General features: G+C 29.1%; 1 protein-coding gene across 1 annotated transcript; it reads right to left on the bottom strand.

Moving 5' to 3' along the window:
- Nucleotides 1-6418: 6418 nt before the first annotated feature.
- On the bottom strand, nucleotides 6419-12997 carry LOC137814942 (uncharacterized). The gene is made up of 12 exons (XM_068617910.1): nucleotides 12555-12997; nucleotides 12120-12323; nucleotides 11496-11641; nucleotides 11131-11399; nucleotides 10655-10752; nucleotides 9908-10055; nucleotides 9393-9832; nucleotides 8355-8869; nucleotides 8201-8261; nucleotides 7803-8081; nucleotides 7131-7392; nucleotides 6419-6926 (listed from the first exon to the last, which is right to left on the bottom strand). Exons 1-12 carry the CDS (start codon nucleotides 12930-12932, stop codon nucleotides 6613-6615), a joined length of 3114 nt encoding a protein of 1037 aa, XP_068474011.1. The 5' UTR covers nucleotides 12933-12997; the 3' UTR covers nucleotides 6419-6612.
- Nucleotides 12998-23325: the final 10328 nt, after the last annotated feature.

Here is a 23325-nt window from a genome sequence, read left to right as displayed (position 1 = left end):
TTATATGAATTTGTCCTTATATGTAAGTAAGCATTGGAAATGGTCGAAATCAAGACTGTATCAAATTGGCTAAAAGCATGCATCAATCCATGCATCTCCCTGCGCCCACCTTCCAAGAACACTATGCAAACTCCACCACAACTCTCTCACCAATAAGATTCTTCTTTCGACACACCAAACTACTATTATTGTAATTTTTAATTAATGAAAAATAAAATATTCTGATTTTTAACTCATGCATGCATTCTCCGATTCAGGGATAGCTAATAAAAAAAGTACTAGTCATACTCATTGTTATTTCTCTCATCACTTCCGTTTTAAAGTGTGCAAATACGTATACCTTTTCACTATTGCTTCTGTTCTCTTGCGTAAGAGTCTTTGAATGTTTCTTCCTTAAAAAACAATGGCGGTGATAAACCAAACCAAAAGACTCACGTCCGTTATATTTGAAATATGTCTTTTTTTTTTTCTGTTTGCATTTGTAAAATGTTCTCGAATTGCAGAGTCGTTGAAGTTCACACATGATATATATGGTGTTCTTCTTTGACATATTAATCTTAGAGTCCCACCAAAGTTAACCACTAATTCGGCGCTAATTAATTTGCAAAGACCAAGATAAATAATACTATTTTAATCTATCTCGTAGATTTTTGTATTCATTATATTAGTAATATTTTTCAGGCTCAGTGATTATAATAATAGTACGTGGTGGAGGAACTATAGTTTATGTGAGGATGAAGTTAATAATAATAGTATGAATTATTGTTAATATTAAGCTTTGATTGAATGGTGAATGCGAGATTAACGCTCTCGCTCGTGCATCTGTGAATAAGATTCCCTAATGCGATTATTTTGCATGGTTACAAATAAGAATGCAGAATCTTGCGGAAGTGCGCATGTTTAGCAATGAATAAGCAAAGTTTTTGTTTTATTTAGTGTTTTTTGTTTGCTGAGGTTCGCGAACACAGACCACGCAAATAGTTGGTCGGTGTGTGGTGGACATTGGGTTTGTTACCTATAACCTAACAAAGGATGTTTCGACATGATTCGTCATGCACCCATATATATTCAACTACTACTTTTCTTTACCTACACTTACGTCTTCCTCTATCATATAAAACCACAAAAACACCTAATAAATAATAACAACGTTTAACACAAATTTTGTTCCTATAATTTAGCGAGTTTTTAGTTATTCCGATTCCTATATATAAGATAAATATAAGCGACAATGCCCTTATTGTTTTTTAAAACTTATTAAAAATTACAAAAAAATGTTTCTATCAGAAAAGCAAATACAATAAAACTGTTGCGGGTAGCAGAACTACTGTGTAACAGCCTCACTGGAGCTTTGTGTGTTTCATTGTTTGGATTTTTGCACAAAATATATATAAATTCAAAACTACAATAACCTTCTTAATAATTCACTTGGTTTAAGGGAAGTAGAATTGAAAGCAATAGGAGAAAAAATAACTTATTTATTTTTAGAAATTAAAGTGATAAGAAAGAGAAAATAAGGAGATTAGATGGTGTCTTCTCATTTTTTTTTCTATTATGTACTTTAAAGGGAAGAAATTGTTTTAATATAATGAGTATGCTAACAAAACTATCCTTGAAATTCATTTAACTATTTGTTGAATAATTATAAGCTTCTATGATATTTGATTGTTTAAATGAGTTGTTTGTTGTAAATTTGAGTCTTGGAGTATAACATAGACTTAAAACCTCAGACAAACCATTTTAAAACTAAATTTGCTAAAGTGAATATTTTCTATATTGGTTCTAGTCCATAATTGATGTAGAAAATGTCATTTTATGTTGTCTGTTAGTCAAATGTGGAATTTACAAACAGTTTTAGAAATTAATTGATCTATAATGTCCACCTTCTACATCAATTAATAAATATTTGTAAATTATCTTACTTTCAACATCGTTTCATATAATTGATTTAACATGACTAAAATAATCAATGACAAAATTTAGGGAATTCCTTAATATAAATCATTATCTTTATTTTGATCATAATAAACACGTTGACACATGCAAAAGTGTTGAGTATGCAGTATAAGTTATGTTGCTCCCATAATCATCAAGTTGTTGCAAAAGAAATAGGTGTTTTAAAGTGTCTATACATTCATAATCAATTGTGTGATATTTTAATAGTTTATCATAATCAATTAGGTGTCACTTATAATTGATTATAGATGTTTTTATATATTATTATTATTATAATAATAATAATAAATATTTAAAATTACTATTAATAAATAAATTATGTTAATTTTCACTTATTTTTTTATGTTTCTTATAATCCAGACAATTTTCTCTTCACTTATAAATTTTTCTTTTCTTTCTCATTATCTCATTTCTCATCAAGCAATTCAAACAGATTATTAAAAAAAAATCTCTTCTCTCTTCCTTTTAACCCATTGGCCCGCTGTGAGTCACCTTGCTAAGCCCACTAATCCGGTGACTACAGGGAAGGCAAGGTGGATGGGTCCACCTTCTAATTTTTTTTTCTTTCTTAAATTAAAAATTAAAATTAAAAAAAAGTAAAATATTAACTTTTTGAATTATATTATTTGAAAAATCTAAATATATAATAATATTATAAACTAAATCATTAATATTTATAAATTAAATTCTAATTGTTAATTAAAATTATGAAAATTAATATGTAAAATTAATAATTATTTTAATTTATTTCATTAAAGATATTAAATTAATTATTTTAAAAAATATTTACATAATTAAGTATATCTCATATAAATAAAATTTAAAAAATGAACCAAAATATTTAACTTATTATGTTTTTTTTAAGGTTAGATCAAAACGAATCAAACTTGTTGTCACCCTTATAATTACACTTACATTAAAAAAATAGAAAAAAAAAATTACACCAATCTTTTTTAAAAAAATAAATAAAAGAGATATGAATTATTTAAGGAGGATGATAACTATAATGGGTTTAGTAGTAGATAATTAGGGTGGCATGAAATTGTAAACCAAAAACACTTTCTTCAAGAAAAAAACACATTAAGAGAAGTTTTAAGTAATACATGTCTTCTTTTTTTCTTAAGTAGGATCATGAATTTGAATTTAGTTTAAAATAATCCTTAAAAATATGTGGTAGAGAATTATAGTTTATTAGTGAGTCAAGATTTTCAAAAACACTGTTTTCCCTAACCTGATACAGACAATATAAGGAAATATTGGTTCACCGTAGTTTATCATGTGTAGGTTTTCAAAAACACTGTTTTACTATTGAAATTAGAAGTGACACACACATGTTAAGGGTTAAGTAGTAATATTTTTCAAGATGAAATTATAATTTGAATTAAAAAATATTTATGATAATGATGAAGTGAATTGGGCAGTGACAGTTTCCAAGTTACCTTTTAATTTGCTTTAAAACTTTTCTCTTGCTTACCTCCACCAAAAAGAGGAAAAGTGTGGCCACTTTAAAATATTATTACTGCATTCACTGAATACATTCATAGGATTCTTTTATGAATAAGTTCACAATCTCTACAAGTTATAATGGAAAAAAATTGTTCAAATAAAATAATTTAAAATTTTTATCAGTCAAAATATAGTTGTAAATTTTCTTTTTCAATACGTAGTTCTCAAGTAACATTTTCATTTTTCTATGAATTCATGCTTTGAACGGAAAAGGGAGGGAAATCCATATTACAACTCTGTTACATGAACTGTTCTTTCAAATCGGATGATTCTTCCAAGTAGTGACATAATCCAAGGATATGTTTGGTCACTCCTTTAATTCTTAAACATATTTTTAATAGAAGTTATTCAATACCATTACTCTTTTAAAACAAATAATATTTTTTATAATTAGATAAATATTCATAACCTTTAATAAAAAAACTTTACAATTAACTTTCTAATCAATTATTTTGTCAATATCTAGAATTACTCTTCCAAGGTGAAGACCACCTAGAATCAAAGCATTTAAGTGTATTATGTCTCATTATTCTGTTGAATGGCACTGTTATAAAATTTGGATGTTTATTAATTGGTTCCCGACAATGCAGAAGCAATTGAGCAAAATATGAATGTTGTGTTACATACAAATAGTCAACAATAACATGCCAAATTCGTTCTATTTTGACAACCCATGTGTGTGCTGAGATTTCATGCCTTACTTGAAGGATGCAGCATATGGTCATATATGCAAATGAAGTTATGTTAAAATATATAATAATTGGTATTTTAGATACACACTCAATGAAAAATGATTTTCTACCTTCTCTACAACAAAAGTTTAGGCCTCTGGTCCACATATATATTGTTTACGGAATCAAAAGTCGTAGCAAGATATACTCAGAAAAACCCTTTTTTTCTTACAGAAATTCTTCATTTGGAGTATCATTAATTGACATGCACGTACGCAGTTACCAAGGAGGAAATAATTGAGAGTGTAATCACAAGTGCATTCATGATAACATGGAATTCTTACTTAGACGCAAAGGACACTGATATGAAATTGCATTGCATCCATCACCAATCACTATTCAGTTTTGTGGTTGCTTTTCTGTGGTAACTTTTCTGTGGTAATCTTACTAACACTTGTTAAAACACTTATTACAATATTTTGAATCATTAAAAATGCGTAGGAAAAGAGTTTTAAGAAAATTGAGATGAGAAGTTAATGTAGTTCCTCTTTCTTTATTACACTCAGTTTGGTGTGATGTAGTTGTTTAAGTGATGTCTTAAGAAAATGAAAGGGCAAAGCACAGGGAGCAGTAGGTATTGTGCAGATAGGGAAATTGTCCATTTGAAAGACTTAGATAGATGTATATAGGTCAATAGGCCCACACTGATGCATTGAATGATTGATTGAGATAATGTTGATTTTAAAAGGAGAGAGAGAGGCCACGTTATTTTGTTTCATTTATCTAACAATTTGGTATTTGAAGAGCTTACACCTTTTGGGTGCATTATGAAAATGGGAAATGCCCCCACTGATGGGTATGGTGTCCACAAAGGAATGGTTGGGAGGGCAAAGGTACCCTTTTTATGGGGTTTGGATGTGCTCTCCATGACATCGACCACCAGTATGAAAGGGTTTAGCTAACTTCTTTTGAGGATCTTTTGCCCAACTTCTGCTACCTTATAAAGAAATTTTAAATATTGTGATTATTTTTGGGTGTTTAACATCTGTGGAACATCGACATACATTATTAAATGGGACCACGGCATCATGGGTACTTCAATTCGGTCCATTCACCTTAAAGCTGCATTAAATTATAATCCTGCTGCTACTGCATTCATATTTGGATTCAGCTATAGTACTCTGCAACTTTTCTTTCTTCCAACTTAAAACAACTAACGTTGTTTAAAGAAACTAAACAGGTTAAAACACAAAACTATAATTTAACTATGTAACTTGTAGCTTCACTTTGTCTTTAGCTACACACACAGCGTGTTATGCAGACAATTCCGTCACGTACACAATCACCAATTATTAGATTATTATTGGAGTGTAGAATGAATGAGAATTGGATTAATTATCCTATGGTGGTAATAAAAACATCACAATATTATAATTAAATATACAGTTTAAAATGTCACATAAAGTTTTATTCTTACAGCACTTGATAACATTCTGATGAGTAATTTATTTCAAAATACACGGTTAGATTAAAAATCATCTCATAATTTACATTCGAAAATTGTTAGAAAAATTCATAATTGCCATAATATAGTGTTCAAACGTATAAATCATATCATATTAAATCGTTCAACTTTACAAAACATGACATGAATAATCTAATTGATATTTAATTGAAGTAAGAAATAGAACTGATGAAAATCACATTTTCTGAAAGGGTATTAATACTAAATAAAAAAGTAATATAGCTATATTATTTTAGAAATAAGGGTGAATAATATTATTTAAGTTATTGAATAAAATCATTTTATCAAAAATTCCTTTCAAAGTAACGCGATTTATCTTCTCTAAAGAATAACCTAGATATGAAAAAAATATCAATCAATAGACAGTTAAGTTTAAAACATATACAATGTAACTTTCACACTCAATACATTCTTTATATGATTCTATAAAGGAAAAAATTCAATTGACGATCATACTTTGCAATTGAAATCTCACCTCTAAACATTCTATTAATCTAACATTTGAATTAAAGAATATGCACATGAATATGTTAAAAAAAGTGTTCCTAAGACTGAGGTAGAAAACTATGAATTATAGTTTTGATAGCTTTATCTTCTTGAGACCAATCCAGTTAGTCTAAGTTTTTTGTTCTCTGTAGGAGATAGTTAGCCTAGAAATGAAGCTTTAAATAATTTGTACACTATTTGCATAAGCAATGACATGGAACTACCTACAACATTTCATATCACAAAACAATAACATAAAAGAAAGCCAACGAAGTAATTCCTAAACACAAGAATTTCATTGCGATACTAGTACTGTTATATACTCTGACTTACAATTAAATGCAAGCTAAACTATTTATGCACTCTTATGTACATAACCTGCAACCTAAGTATTGAAACAATACAACAACATGATGTTAACAAAGTAAAGACTATTAGATGTATCATGTCAGGTACATATTGACAGTACTAATCGGATGCACAAGAATCGTCAGATGTCACATCAGAGTCTTCTTCCACTAATTCACCCATTTCGTCAATTTTGAGCGATCTACCAGCAGAAGACATTTTGTTAATTGCTGCGGTTTTGCTTGCTCTCACTGAGCGACTTTTCACAGTATGATGGGTGGTAGGAACCACAGAAGGTAATTCTTCGTCAGAACTTTCTTCCTCAATCCTTACCCTTCTCCTGGAACGTGTTGGTCTAGTCAGGGGTGCAGCTGGTGTTTGAGGCATTGAAACAGGGCCATCCAAATCCAGGTCGCAGTCAAGTTCCAATTTCCCTTCAATAAGGTAAGAGAACAAATACATCAGCAGTAAAAAAGGTTTTTAAAGGACAACAATGCACAAGGACCAAAATCATTGGTTTAAAAAGATATACCATGGGCAAATGAATGTTGATTATACAACGAATTTAAGATTAAAATTGACTTCCAAATACTGCATTCCTTTTAAAAACATATTTGAAGAGGAAATTAAAGAATTACCCAAAATAAGATTAACATCATCTTGCAACAATTCCTGATCTGGTTGGCTATCAACTGTCCTAAGACGCTCAGACATACGTTTCAATTCTTTAACCAGGTCTTTCTCTGAAGATACACATTCAACCACGCGATAAATAAGCTTCCTCATAAATTTTATTGGCCCTTGTTCTGATATCCGAAAATGAAGCAAAACAAGTGTTCTACATAAAGCCGACACGTAAGCCTTCTCAGCAGCTGTCTTCTTCGATTGAAAGCTCGCCACCTTAAGAAAACACAGGTTAAGAAGCGAAAAGAGAAAACAATAATCTTTCATTAAATGTGAATCATGCAATATTCTCATTTAATTGTTAACTATCTAAATCCATGCAGATCACAACCATTTAGTGAAATTTTTCTTCAACACTGTAAATAACTTGGGTAAAAGATTTGAATATGCTCATTAATTTAATTTTCAGACTATAGTGTCCACTGACGTTTGTATGCAATGAATGCTTATGAAATGTAGTTTATGTGTCAAATTCAGAACATAGCAAATAAATCGGAATAGCTAGTACTGCCACTGTCGATTCATAGCAAGGTGAAGCCTTTGTATACTGTACCAATTGCGGGGTGAAAAAAATAAATAACAAGTATTAGCGTTCAATTAAATAACTTCAAAACTTTGAGGATTACCTCTACGGCTATGCGTAGTGCAAGCCCCTCCTCACCACATTCAAATGGAAGTTCTGCACATTTATCTATGACTTGTGGCCGTTCCGTGTCAGTACTTTCACAGTCAGGTTGAGTCTCTTTAACGTACAAGTGAATTTGCACCATCTGAAGCATAAAACGGGAAGCTTGAACAGCACGCTTTCGCATCTGAGACACCGTAAAAGGAGAACCAGCATAATTGCCAAAAATTCCTGGCCACATTGAACGCATTACTGGAATGAAACTCTTCGCTAGGCACCTCTGTATTTTTGGAAATAAAACAATTAAGGCGTTAACTGACATTTCGATTAAAAAAAGAGTAAAAACTAAGAATGGTAGACAATGTAATACACAGAAAATAGGATATCAGAAACACTTGCCTTATGATTGGCTGAGAGACATGGGTAAAGCTCAAAGAAAACAGACAAGCATTGCTTCAACCTGGTCGATAAGAGACAGATTAAATCTCATGTGCCGCTAGTACAGAGAAAGAATAGTTCAAACATGGACGAGGAGGAAATGAACAGATCTCACCTGTGCAAGTGTTCCGACACGTCACTGAAATACAAGTAAATGAGTTTTGATAAAAGAACAGGATGCAAAGAAATCGGTAAACTTGGATAGTTGTCACTTAGGAGAAGAATTTTCGCAAATCCCTCTCCAAGTATAGCATGCACGCACTCATCTTCGTTGCTAGGCAAAGGACTCGCCCAATCAGCATTTTCAAAGCCTCCATATAAGATATCAAGCGTCTCAACATCTAAATCCTCTTCTGAATCAGAAAAGTTCACAGGACAAAAGGTCGACTTCTCACTGTTTATTTGGCATGGAATATTGAGCTTTAACACCTTGTCAACTTCTTCAGGACCATGCCACATTACAAGATCAATTAATGCTTTACAAGCCTCTGTACTGATTGAATGTGGCCCCTTAATATATGAAATCCTCAACTGTTTCAAAAGTTCTGCACTTGGTTTCCTTTCCAAAAGTCCAAAAAGGCCAAGGCATCTGACTGCAATCCTTTGCACATCCAAGTGAGATTGTTTCACCTGCGCATTTCATTTCCCACACCAATAAACAATTAGTAATCAATGACCCTCAAGCATGTACCAGTATGGGCTGATTTGACTCTCATCAAGCCGTTTTCTAAATAGCAAAAGGCATAGTGTGGTGCATCTATGTATTAGCCTATATTGAATCAAAACGAAAAGGTATTTGCTTATATATCATTTCTAAGTTTCCTTGATAATTAGTCTGTTTTCATATCAATCTGTCAACTTTATTATTATCAGAATTCACCTAGCCATAAGGAACCGTAGCGATGGAATTACATCAATAAATGAGACATTTAATAACTGTTCAAGACTGGATAAATCAATATATTTATTACGTAGCTATGAATCACATTTTTCTGAATTTTCGCCCCATGATATAGATTGGTGAGGTTTTCAACAAATATTTGATGGTGCAAGAATAAATTCTTGTCAAAATAAATATGCTAAAATTTGCTAATACACAAATAAAGTTAACTAAAGCCCTGAAAACAATAGGGAGGGATGCAACAATTTTTACCCCAGGAAGTAGTAAGGTTTGGAGTAGCTCATCAGGCGTAATAGCCTTGCCCTGAAGTTTTCGCAGTGATTTTGCATTTTTTAGCAAAAGACCAGTTAGAGAAAGGCTGTGCATCCACTGCACATGATTTGCTGTTCTCTCCTTGCAAGGTTGGGCGAGCTTTTTAATGATTTCAAGAACAACTTCTTCAAATTCACCAGCAGCAGCATGAACTTTCTTGGCCAAACTGGCAACAGCTTCAGCCCAATCATTGTCTCCACCAAAACTTAATCCGTCTCCAAGAACAACTATATTCCCTTCATCGTCATCCTCATGCTCAGGACACTTGCATATAAGCTCATGCAGAAATGCACCAGCATCCTTTCTATTCGTAGCATCGGAAAAATCAAACATTGCACCAAGCAAAAGCAGCTGACGACTCGCAAAGCGATGGTTTGATCCTGAAAATTTTCGATTACTTAAGTATATACAAAACGCTTTTGGTGTGTATCAGAGTTATCCACATAAACACTCACCAGCATTTGTATGAGCTCTGACCAATTCAATATATTCACTAACTGTTGTGGGAAGAATTTTTTCTAAAAGGTCATTTTTATCTGATGCTTCTGCCGCATATACTTGTGCTTCAGTGCCCATTGTTGCTGCAGCATCAGAACCTTTTGCCTATTGGAGTAAATTCATAATCCTTAGTGGTATAAAAACAAAGAATAAACCCTAATAATTGCAAATTAGATTCCAAGTGGTAAAATATAAGCGCATGATGAAACTAGGAGATCAGAATTTTGATAAGAAAAGCACTCTTATTTTATAATTTCTTAATAGCCTATTCTCTGTACCAGTAAGATAAGCATTGATGTGATAGGAGAATTATAAATGTACCTTTATTCATATTAGAGATGGAAACTTTATCCTTTTCTCTTTTTGAAAAATAAGAAACACTACCAGAAATTCACGGAAAGCATACCATGATGCTGACCGATAAAGATCTTGAGGAGGTTGAAATAAGCACATTGGAGGGCAAACACATAATCTAGATAAACTGCATTTTGCAGAAATTATTGACGCTAGCCTACGTTGCTTAATACTACTAACATAGCAGCGTTAATTTTGACATCTTGTGTCCGCTTTGCTCTAATTATTGCATTCATTCAGACCCTATTCCATAGTAAACAAAGTGAGAAAAAACAGGATACACTCTTTTTCCGGGGTTGAACTTATAGACGAACACTAAACCCTAAATATGAAAATAGGATTTTACTCACGTGCGCTTCAGACTGTAAATGCTTGCAAACAGTCCTCCAGTAAAGAGCAGCCTCAGCTTCCATCAGCTGAATGCTTAGCGGGCAATCAACCGTATCTCCTACAATTAAAATGGAAAACAATAAAGTATGCAACAAAACAGAGCCAGTTTAACCTTTATTCCCACCTAGCAGGTAAAAAAATAGGTCAACTTCTTGTTGTAGCAATCAAGAAACTATTTTTCTGGAGGGAATAAAATATCTTAAGTTGTCACACTACAAAACTGAAGGAACACAGTCACGCAGAAAATTCCTATAAGTCTTTTTGTTTGCTTTTTAAGCTCGTGCTTGTGAAATATTAAGAAGTCGAATATACGAAATTAGTTAAATGTTTAGCACCATACAAACAGGATATATCATCGATCTATATTAAGTAACATTTACCACCACTCAAAAGTAAAAGAAATAAAAAACCGTTCAAACTGCAAACGCTTACTAACCTTCTGTCCTGTCACCATTTGACGATATGTACTGCTGGATACTTGAACCATTCTGTAGTTTTACTAAACCACCTTTAAGAAGTGCCTCCATGACAGACTCACTAACTGATTCATAGGTTTCAACATCAAGATACTTCAAAAGTTCTACAGGATCACCATTACAACACTTCGTAAGCCATTCATCTTTCAATAGTTTAAAACATTCCTTTGAGACAGCAAGAGATCGATCAGCAAGTCCTCTCCGAAGAATTACTGTCCTGAGTTTAATGCTACAGAAACAGGGAAATGAAATGGAAAATATTAGCCGGGGTATTTCAGTAAATTGCCACTGGAAAAATGATAGAAGAAAGATTCGGACAACTTACCTTAAGCTTTGTAGAGGAAACTTATTAGCTAGAACACAGTACGCTGCTTTGCGTACAGATTCACTCACATCCAAAGTACAATCAATGATAACTTGAGCGGTTGCAGTAGAAGGTGGCAAAGATAGCACAATCATCTTCCGAACATCCTGCATGCCATTTCAAAATTAATAACGGAAATAATACGTCTCTGAATACACACACACACACCAACAATCCTAAATGTTCAGTACAGACATTTTCCATTCAAAGACAAGACATAAGATCCGAGACTCCGTAATTAGATTAAAAAGAAAAGTAAATGTCGACGAACACAATATGATTTTAGTCAAAATCATAAGATACATATCCCTTATAGTCAAACCAACGAAATAACAGAAAATCAAAATTTAGTGTACCCAAATAACCATAAAGGTGCAGGCTCTCAAATAATGGTATGGCCGTATACAATGCAAAGCCATGCTAATTAATGTCAACATAATATGATACTTTCGTGTAAAACCCTCAGTAGAACTTGCACCTATTATAATAGAAACCTATTAAAATCCTGAACAGAAAACCACACAATTGATCCAGATCGAAGTAGGAAACAAAAAGAAATCGACATGATCTAATTGTAACACTCACTGCATTCTGTTCCAAAAGGAGCACCTCGAGTAACAAATCAAGGATGTCACTATTCACAGAGTCGTTCACAAAGCGTGAAAGCGCTCTAACCGCAAAAGTACGCACCACAGGGATCTTGTCTCGTACCCTCACCATCATCCACTCTATCACCTCATCCCATAGCTCATTGCTCACTTCTGCATCATCTGGAAGCCGCAATATTATCTACAATTCAACAAATCCGAGATATTAACTCTAATTTCAACAATCAATGTACACTCTCACCTTCTTGTAATAACTAACCTAGAAATTGTAAGCATTTTTCACCTCAGTATCAGAATTCATAAAACCATCACTGCAGTCGCTGATTTCGTAAAATTTCATGTTGCAAAATATACTAATATGCAGCAAAATCAGAGATTAAATATTGCTTCGGAAATTGTGAGAATTCGTTACCTCGGAGACGATCTGGCAGGCTCGGAACCTGGCGGTTTTGTTGGATGCCGTAGCGGCAGCTAGGAGGAACTTGAGGAAGTTATCGAGGAACTCGTCGGAGGCGGAAGCGGCGAGGGCAGAGACGAAGGATACGACGCGTTCAACGGAGGCAAGGCGCCTCTGGAAGTCGAAGAGAGGAGTTAGGGTTCTGGAGAAGGCGGAAAAGAAGAGAGAAGAAGAAGAGGATTTGGATCGGAGGAGTGACAGTTCCTTGAGCTTTCGGTTGTGCGTGGCGTATGATGTTCGAGCCTCATCGAGAATCGCCGCAATTTTCAGCATCAATCGCTTCGCTTCCTCTGTGCCGTTCTCCTCCATGACTTTCTCCTCTTGAACGGCCATGGCGCAGATGAAGCGAATGCGCGTGTGGATGAATTCTGAACTCTGAACTGAATCTCAATCATCGCGTTTTGATTTTTGAATTTGAGCGGGAGTTAGAGTCCGACTTGTTTTTGGGCCTAAATCAGCATGGGCCTCACACAATATATGTCCCTTATACTAAAGTTCACTATTACAGTTACTTTCTTCGTAATTAGATCAACTTATCTTTGCTCAAAATTTTAAAAATAATATATATACAAAAAAAGTATACAGATTTTGTAGACTTTCCTTCAATCAAAAAATTATGTGTAAGGTAAAATTGGTTTAATTTTATTATGATAAAGGAAAATCCAATGATGACAAATCTTAAATGTATACCATTGTTAGCTAACATTAACCCAAATGCTACTAAATCTTTGCATATTTTTATACACATATTGAATTCAATTCACATATGAATTCATCTCCAAAATCCTTGTATCATTTATTGAACTGTTGCAAAGACAAAGTTAATAATATATTCTGAAACAAAACTTGTAAGTGTAGTTTTCATTATTGATTAAGTTTAATTTTTTAACAAGTTAAAATTAATCATAAATCATAAATTTCAGTTTATTTAATTTTTGTATTCCCTCGTATTAACAATATGATAATTTTATTATACATTAATCCCAAATATCTAAGAAGTAGGACAGTTTCTAACTCGTCTGTTCTTGAGATTTGAACAGGAGTTAAATATTTAAAATGAATGATGATATAGCTGTCACTAATTTAATCATTTAAAATGTGCATGATCATATTAACCAGGTAGATATGCCCCTACTAGGTTGTTTACAATTCACAAACTCATTTACATCTTTTTTTTATAATTCACATTAAAAAGGTATGCTTTGTAGATGAGCTTTATCCAAAATGATACTTTTTTAATGGTCCATGATCCACACACTCATAAATTTTACTTTCAATTGGCTACAGATACCGGATAACATTTTCAGTAGTAGAATATGTTCTATGGGAATCTGGTTAGCAATAACTAGTTGTAAAGAAAGTTTGGTTTATGAAAAACAAAAATTGACTTTTTTTATGTTTTACTAGTTTAGCCATATAAGTCTATTGCTTTCTTGGGAATATATTAAGATTAACTTGTTTAGAGTTTAATAATTTTTCTAAGAAATTTTTAAAAAAATAACTTTTCCAATTTTGTATTCACCAAAAAACATTATTATTACTAATAAATAAATAAAACATCTTCTTTAATTTATGAAGTGAGAAATATAGCATTGCATAAAAAGGAAATGTGAAAAGAGTGAAACACACATAGTAGATGGACACAAGAACAAAAGCTGGCATTGGCAAATTGGCACTAGATGCCACATAATTTAGAACTCCAATAACAATAACAGGAGCAGAAGCCACTATCATCTGCTACATATAATTTTGGCCCCTCGTCACCTCCAACTCCCCAAGTTTTTTCTATATTTTTTGTCATCAACAATGATAAGAACAAAGCCATTTGGTGCTTTCAATGCTTTAGGCATACATACCCAGAGCTTTTGTATCCGAAAATGAAAATTATTCTCTGAACCCAAATTCGAGAGATAACATTGTTAAGTTTGATTACTATTTTGGTGGTTCATTACTATTTTATTCTTAAAATGTATTTAGATTGAAAGTGAAACAAATATATAAATTATTATTGATCTTAATTCTGAGTGAAAACTATTTTGGTGGTTCATTACTATTTTATTCTTAAAATGTATTTAGATTGAAAGTGAAACAAATATATAAATTATTATTGATCTTAATTCTGAATGATATAAGAGTATATTAAGAGTTGGAAAGAAAAACCAACATCGGTTCTTTGATTTTCTGCACAGTGACAAACATGAATAAAGACAACAAACAATGAATGGTCTCGCTCTAGTTCTATTCTATGCTGCTAGCTATGTTCACAGCGTCATTCTCAATGTTGACCTAGCCAATAATAACAACAATATAACCAGATAGAAAAAAAATGAGAGGCCAACTAACATATGATAAATTATTTTTCTTTTCTGTACAAAATACATTCTTTATTTCACACCAATGGTATTCGATTGCTGTTGCCAATAAACTAGATATAACAGTATATATACTTAAACAAATCTATGTTTGATAACTGTGTGTCAGAATTTGTCTGTAAAACACAACTATCTCAGATTGTAAATGAGATTAATGGATTATCATGTAACAAATAGACTAAAAATAACTGAGTTTATTCAATATCTTATCGAACGTTTGATTTTTAAAATAAAATTCATTTAAAGATATCTACTTCTTAAAACAATTTAAAAAATATATATGTTTGAAAAAAGTTATGCATAAAGTTTTTTAAAATTATATTAAAATTTTTTATAGATTAATTTGTATATAAGCTAATTTTTGTTTATAAAATATTGCAATCACATATCGACTATAAATAAAAATATTTCATAATACATAAAGTGAGTGTAAATCTCATTTTATGAGCAGATTTTATAAGATTGAATTAGGTTTAAGGTTCACTTCGCAATATGATACTAAAGTCATTTAAAGTTTTTTTTACCAATTAAAGTCTTTTAAACTTCATCCTAGAGACTTTGTTCACCTTATTAGGTTATTCGCTATCATGTCGTTATCAGACTACTTATAAATGTATGGTTTCATGCACAAGTTGAAAGATCTTTCTTTTTTTACAAAAATTACACGCACGAGTTTGAAGGTCTCAACATGAGGGGTGTTGTAGATCCCACTTCAACTAGAAATAAGAACATTTATATATTAGATTACCTACTATCGAACCACTCATAATATATAGTCTCACATACAGTTCATAGATCTGACCGTGAGGAGATGTGTTGGAGATCCTACATCACCTATAAAAATAAAGACTTTTCATATTATATATATTGTATTCCGGTTTCCATGACTCATACCACAGTGCAACAACCTTTCTTGTGTTGCTTAACTTCTTTTACCGATGACACTGATATAACACGTTGTTGTTAAAAAAAAAATAACATAAATAACAAATAACTTATAAAACTCAATAATATAAACAGTACAATCTCGATTTTATATAAAAAAAGTATATCTCATTCTTGAAAAATATGAAAAAGTTATTCACAAAATGTGTTGGAATCCTCCATCACCTATAAATAAAGACTTTTCATATTATACTTTTCAATATTATATAAGTGGGATAATCTCAATTTTATAAAAAAAAAAAGTTATCTCTTTTGAAAAATATGAAAAAAAATTATTCAAGCGTATACTAGAAGTTGTGGAAAAAAGAAAACATAAATGATGACAATATTAATGGAAGCATTGAACTATTAGTTAGCCAGCTGCTTTCTCTCATAGTTTTTACGTAATTAAGGAATTATATTATGTTTCTCTTTCTCATCCTTTCATCATCACTTTCGTCATCAATCTATAGAAAAATACTAACTCTTTTTTCTCTTAAAGAAAATCAATCTCTTTTTTAAATGGTGATCCTCAAAAAGAAGTCCACAATCATGTTGCATCTAACGTCTAAGAGATTCTCACATTCTTCAACGGCATACATTTTATTTTTTCATACAAAAAAAATAAGCAAACACATGATTCCATCGTTAGTTTATTGGGCGTGGATCATATAATTTACTTAGATTCAAATGGTGGTTTTAATTTATTTAAGGTAGTTTTGAAAGAAGAAGCAACTAATGGGCAAGTTCATGCAAGTCTACTAATTCGTACTAGTATATTCTTTGATTGATAACTAAAAAATTATGTGATGTTAGGACTAGACGCAGCAAATACATTTTAAAGTAATTTATGTTATTGTCAAATTAACAATAATAGAAGCTCAATGACAATGGAATAATTCACATCAGAAAGATGAACAATTGTGTCCTTTGAAGACAACCAAATAACATTAAGAGAACCAATGTTTCAACGTATTTTAGCATGAGGTTTTACATATTTTAAGATTTGAAGAATACAAATTACTCGCAGTTGACAAAGAAAAGTACTCTCAACAATTGTATACAGCATTTTATCATTAAATTTAACTGAGAAATATCTTCCCATATCTTCAACACTTTCATTCTGTCCTCAAAATTGCTCCTCTTTCTAATCAAAACCTTTTTAATCACATAAATTGCTTTAGCAATTTCACTTCTAAAAATACTTGAGAGTTTTTCCTGAAAATCTGAATTAATTTTTCAGTTTACATTGGTTTTACTATAATTATATATGATTATTTTCATTAATAAAATCAACTTTTGTTTGCAGTATCCAATAAATAACTATATTGCAAATTGACCCATATAAAATATTTTTAATTAAAATACATGACGTTTACACCATGCCACAAAAATTATTCACAAGCGTCAACTTGAATAAAAAAACTAAAAGGTCCATTTTTATCCCAATAAATACATATATACATATATATATATATATATATATATATATATATATATATTTGATTCGTTATATTATCTCGGTTGACCCGAATCAATAATAATAACTTCGGTTACATACTGTGAATCAACCACTAATTAAGGACCTATTTTGTTTAATCTGTTTCCTTTTAAAGCGTATTTAATCTCAGAATATATATATAAAAAAAAAACAGTTTCTAAAATTTAATAGTTAAGATGATTTTTTTTAAAATTGATAGACTGAGATCATTTTTAAAATTTTTAGCTTTTGTTTACTTTTGATGTTCTAGTTTTGTTCCAGATAAGCAAGGAGTGATTTGTGTGAATAGATGTGCATTTGTATAAGTGAACAAAGAGAGGTTAAGGAAGGATGATGTGTTTTTTTTTTCACTATATAATATCATTAACTATAGCACATACATAATCAATCATTTACAAAATAATTGTACCTATTGATTATAATTTTTGTTTTTCATAATAATATTAAAATATTTTCTTTTTTTCATCTTCTTCTATTTTTTAAAATGAAATATTTTTTCTCTTCACATTATCAATCTTCAGAGAATAAAGCATAATCAAGTTTTCTATAAAAAAAAAAAAAAAAAAAACTTCATGTCTTCTCAAATAATTTGAGGAACTAAAAATGTTGATGATTCAAGTATGCAAAGTTATTTGTAGTAAGAGTTTGATATTGAGTCCGATTTTTTTTCTATTTTTTTTGTGTGTTATCTATGTTTAAAAATATACTATTAATTTTTTTAATATATTTTAAAATATTAAAAACTATATTTTGACGACGCCAAAAATTTAGTGGAAAGTTTAAATTATAGTTAATTAGATACATTTAAAAGCTACTATTTCATTATTTTTTATTAAATTAATTATATATATAAGGAAGTGTCTATCTAATTAAATATAATCTTTTTATATATTTGTTAGTATAAAAATAGTATTAAAACTTTTTTATCTTGAGAAAAATCTGAAACATTCTTATCTCGAGTAGAAAAAATACATTTTTATATAAATTTACAACTATTTATATATTATAAAATCTTTTTATCTATATAATAGTGGTATTTTTAGAACATTAAAAAGTAGTAACAAATTCTGGATATTTTAATAAAGTTTATTATTATCTAAAAATTATTTAAAATTGAAAGTCACGAGGAAGATTATGTAAAAGTATAAAGTTCCTACAAAATAATATCAACCTATAAAAATACATATTAGAAAATATGATGACGTACTTACTCAAAAAAAGAATTGAAAAGTGAATACGAAATTAACAACACTCCATGCAGTGCATGACATACTTTGCCATGCGCGTACTACCACCTCTCCAAAGTGAAAATATACTTTAGCAACTTGATAAACACGATACAGAATGTGCTCAATTAAAACAGCTGTTATAATTTATATATTAAATAAGTTTTATAAATGTTTTTTATTTATTTTATTTTTACATATTTCAAAAATATGTTCATTAAATAATATTTCATGCCTTCAAATTTATTATCGTTGGTTTACATTTGGTTTTGTCTATGTTTATGTGTATATTTTGCTTTCTTTCTAATTTTTCCAATGAAGTTTCTATTACCCTGGCTTCCTGTAGAAATCTAGAAGGAAAAAATACTGCTCAGTGTTGGTGGTGGGTAATCTTTGTCGTACACTCAAATCTTTTTGTGTGGATGTAATTTGGTCAAATGTCATAAAGATGCTTTTTTTATATGTATTAAAGGACACAACTTAGAACAAAAAATAATGGAACAATTATTATGTCGAGCAATATATATATATATATATATATATCATTCTTTCATATACATTTTCAGTTCAACAAACCTTTTAATGAATCAATTTTATTTTGTGGAGATTTAAAACATTAATTGTTTTTTCTTAAATACAAAATTGGGATTGATAACCATAAATATTTTTCTTTATAATTAAAAATTTATATATATACACTATAAAAAATTCATCAAATAGAAACTAAAATAATTAGTTATAATAATAACTAAATTAAATATCATTTTAAAAATTAAAAAAATTGATTTTTAAATTAGTTTTTATTATTGTTAAATAGTTTCTAAATTGGTATCTAATTAGTGAACAAGGTTTTTCTACCAAATTTATAAACTAAATAATTTGTAGTTAAAACCTTGATTGCTAGATATCAATTTAGAAACTATTTAACAATAATAAAAATTAATTTAATTTTTTTTTTTTTTTTTAGTTTTTAAAATGATCTCTAATTTAATTACTATTGCAACTAATTATGTTGGTTTCTAAAATTTGGTTTTTATTTCATAATTTTCTTTTAGTTTTATACAATTCATGATTTAGAATAGTTTAATTATTACAAAATAGAGATGTATGGGTGTTGAATAATGAACACCAAAAAATTTAAGCAAAATTGATTTAAGTCAAAAACAAAATTGTGAGTAACTATAAAATGCTATTCAACTTGTGCTATTGATCAATAAACACTCGACTGCTTCTTAGTTCAAAGTAATAAAGTAACCAGGAAAGAAGACGAGTTAGGAGACTAGTGGTCTTGAATAACAAATAAGCAATATACTAAAGGAAAAATTGAATTTACTTTAAAGAAAAATCCATGATATACTACGGATTATTAATATTATAAAATAATATATTATTATTAATAAAAATAATGATATCATTAATATTAATATTAGTAATATTATAATAGTATTAATATCATTAATATTATATATAATAATATTACTAATATTATTAATTTTATAATGTAATTAATATACATACTTACTAATTTTAGTCCGTAAATAATATCTATTAATTTTAAGCTTTAAACAGTTGGTAATTAATTTGGGTTCATACGATTTGTAGATAAATTTAGAAATAACTTTGCATATATTTTTTTAAAAAAATTTCATTTTTTTTAATCTTTTCTTATTATTTATGAATATTAATCATTATTATTATTTATATTTATTCATATTATAATATTATTATTAATATTATGCATATATTAATATTATTTATATTATGAAAATTATTAATTTATATTGTGAATATTGTTAATATTATGAACGTTGTTAATATTATTAATATTTTTAATATTATAATAATAATATAAATATTAATATTATTAATAATATTAATAAAAATATTTATATTAATAATATTATTAAATTTAAATTTATGGATAATGTAAAATTTATATAATGTAAAATTTATATAATGTAAAATTTAAATACGAATAAAGATGATGAATAATAATTTATAAGTAATATTAAACTTACTCCATTTATAATATTTCATAAATAATATTGAATTTATTTATAAATTTAAATTTGTAGATAATAATCTGTTATAAATTTGATTTTTTTAGTGATAAAATGTAAAGTGTTGTTCTTTGAAAGATAAATACTTTACTTAGAGGACTTTTTAAATAATGAAAACTTTTAGAACATATAAAATCTCAATTGTGAGAAATATAAAATATAAAATTATAATAAAGTAGGTATGGTTATAAAATATTTTATTTTTATCTAGAAAATTATGATAGTAATTATACCATAAGAACTCTTTCAATTCTTACGAATAAACAATAAAAGATATGAACAAATAATTATAAAATTCAATTTCATTGTTAGTCATTATAAATATTACGAAGTGGATTTTAAGCCTAACTCAACTATGGGTGGTCCGATAGCGGGTGACACGATAAATCCAACAAATACTCGTTAGGATAGGCTCGAAATGGCTCTGATACCATATTATGAAGTGGACTTTAAGCCTAACTCAACCCCATAAAACCGGCTCATGAAATTGAGGTTTGCACCCACTTATATACAATGAAAGGCTTTAATCTTTAGTCGATGTGGGATCTCCAACAATAAATACATTTTTATGTATTTATTTACAAATCTCACCATCTCACCCTCTCCATCACTACCAAAATGAGATTATGCATGACAAATATTCCACATGAAAAATTACTTATATTTTGATAATTTTATTTAATTTTAATTAATTATTAGGGATTTCATTGAGAACTTTTTTTGTTTACATTTTGATAATTTACAAGGTAAATCCAATTATGAGAAATTTTCAATTTTCACTCTAATAAAAGCTAAACCTATATTCTAATTGCATGAAATAGGTAGAAGTGTGAGCCGCAATATTCCACCATAGTTCTCTTGTCTGCCACAAAACCATAATTACTTACATTTTATTTATTTTTTTCATTAAAAACTTAAGATAATTTGGGTTAAAGAAAAAAAAAAAGCCTTTTTAGACTTTAGTGTTTGATTAGCAAAAAAAGGTTACTTTAGATAGTTTTAATTGGGTGAGAATCTCGAGACACTCTGATTCCACGCGCTTCTTCTTTTCTTCTTTTATATTCATTAATGTTGGTCTTTATAAAGCAGGTGCCAGTTGTAACACCGGACACGTGCCGGTAAAAACCCTCGTTGGGTGTGGCGTCCTTAGCCGTACAATCACGTGCACATACCAAAACTTAAAAATATAAATTCCCAATGCTTAGGAACACTACACGACACAGTGCCCCTGTGTTTGCTTTTATCTCAGGGACCCACTTTTCTCTTTCTCATCACTTTTCATCTAAATTTATATATCTTTTTTCAAACAAATAAATATATAAATTAAGTAACTGTCCTACCAACAAAGAAAATAAGTGTATTAGAGATAACATTCTATATATAGAGTTTTTCTTTCTATTTTCTTTTCCCACCTAAAAAATAAGTAAAAAAGTACATATATATAACAAAAAAATCAGTAAAAAAGATATAAAAGATAAAACCTTTTTAAAAGTAAGGATGAGAATGATGTAGCATTGATTATTTGGTGCTGAAATAATTAATCTTACACCTCATTATTGGTAAACCTGTTATTACTTGTGGTTATATTTCTAGATTCCACTTCAGTTTTAATGAAAATTTGTAAATTAATGTGTTTTTTTTTTTTTTGTCTCTTACATCTATTTACTCATAATTAACTTATATTTTATTTAATCTATTCAGTTTTAATAAAAAAAACTTCACACTTAATCTAATGATAAGGTATGTCTCCAACGTTATGGAAACTTAAAAGCTCAAAATCTATAAAATATCACATAAAGAGATATTTGTTTTGTTTTAAAAAAGAATGAATTATTTTGATTTTTCCTACAATTGAATTTATGTAAACATAATACAATTACAATAGGTCATTGAATAAAAAAGTTTAAAAATAAATAAATTATTTGAATTAAAATAATAATATTATATTCAAAGATAATTTTATATAGTGTCATTCAATAACACATTAAAAGTTAATACTATTTCATAAGACACTTGGTAGATAGATATACACAATATCTTATCAGATATGAATTTTTAACTTAATATCTACTTGTAACTTAAAAAATATTTATATTAAGTAAGTTTTATTATATAGTAGCATGTATACTTACCATTTAATTTAGAGTTTAATGCATTTAATTAATATATAAAATTATTAACATTAAAGATGTGCAATAAATTATTTTTCAACTTCCCACAATATATTCACCCCACAATAGTATGCGGTTTAAATAAGGAATGAAAACATTCTCTTTATATACAAGTCCTGTTATTCAATGCACAAATTCAATTAATAATAATTCAATTAATCTTTACGTGTCATTTCATAAGTGTGATTTAATATTTTATATATGTAAATCATATCATTTAAATCATAGTTATCTACAGTATTAATCAATTATCAAAATTTGGAATTTTGTAAAAACATTTTAAACGTACTCATAATTCCACTAAAGAAAATTAAAATCATAAATATCAAAATTATTTAAATAAATAAACCAATACAAGAACTTTTTTAATTGACTAAGCAAATTTGTTAAGTTTAATTAAGGTAATTCAGACCCAAGAATAACTTTTGAGATTCTGGATGGAATCTGTTAAAAAAAATTCTATCATGAGAGG

This window comes from Phaseolus vulgaris, chromosome 1 (genome assembly GCF_000499845.2).
Source record: "Phaseolus vulgaris cultivar G19833 chromosome 1, P. vulgaris v2.0, whole genome shotgun sequence".
Classification (NCBI taxonomy): domain Eukaryota; kingdom Viridiplantae; phylum Streptophyta; class Magnoliopsida; order Fabales; family Fabaceae; genus Phaseolus; species Phaseolus vulgaris.
This window is presented reverse-complemented; position numbering and strand designations above follow the sequence as displayed.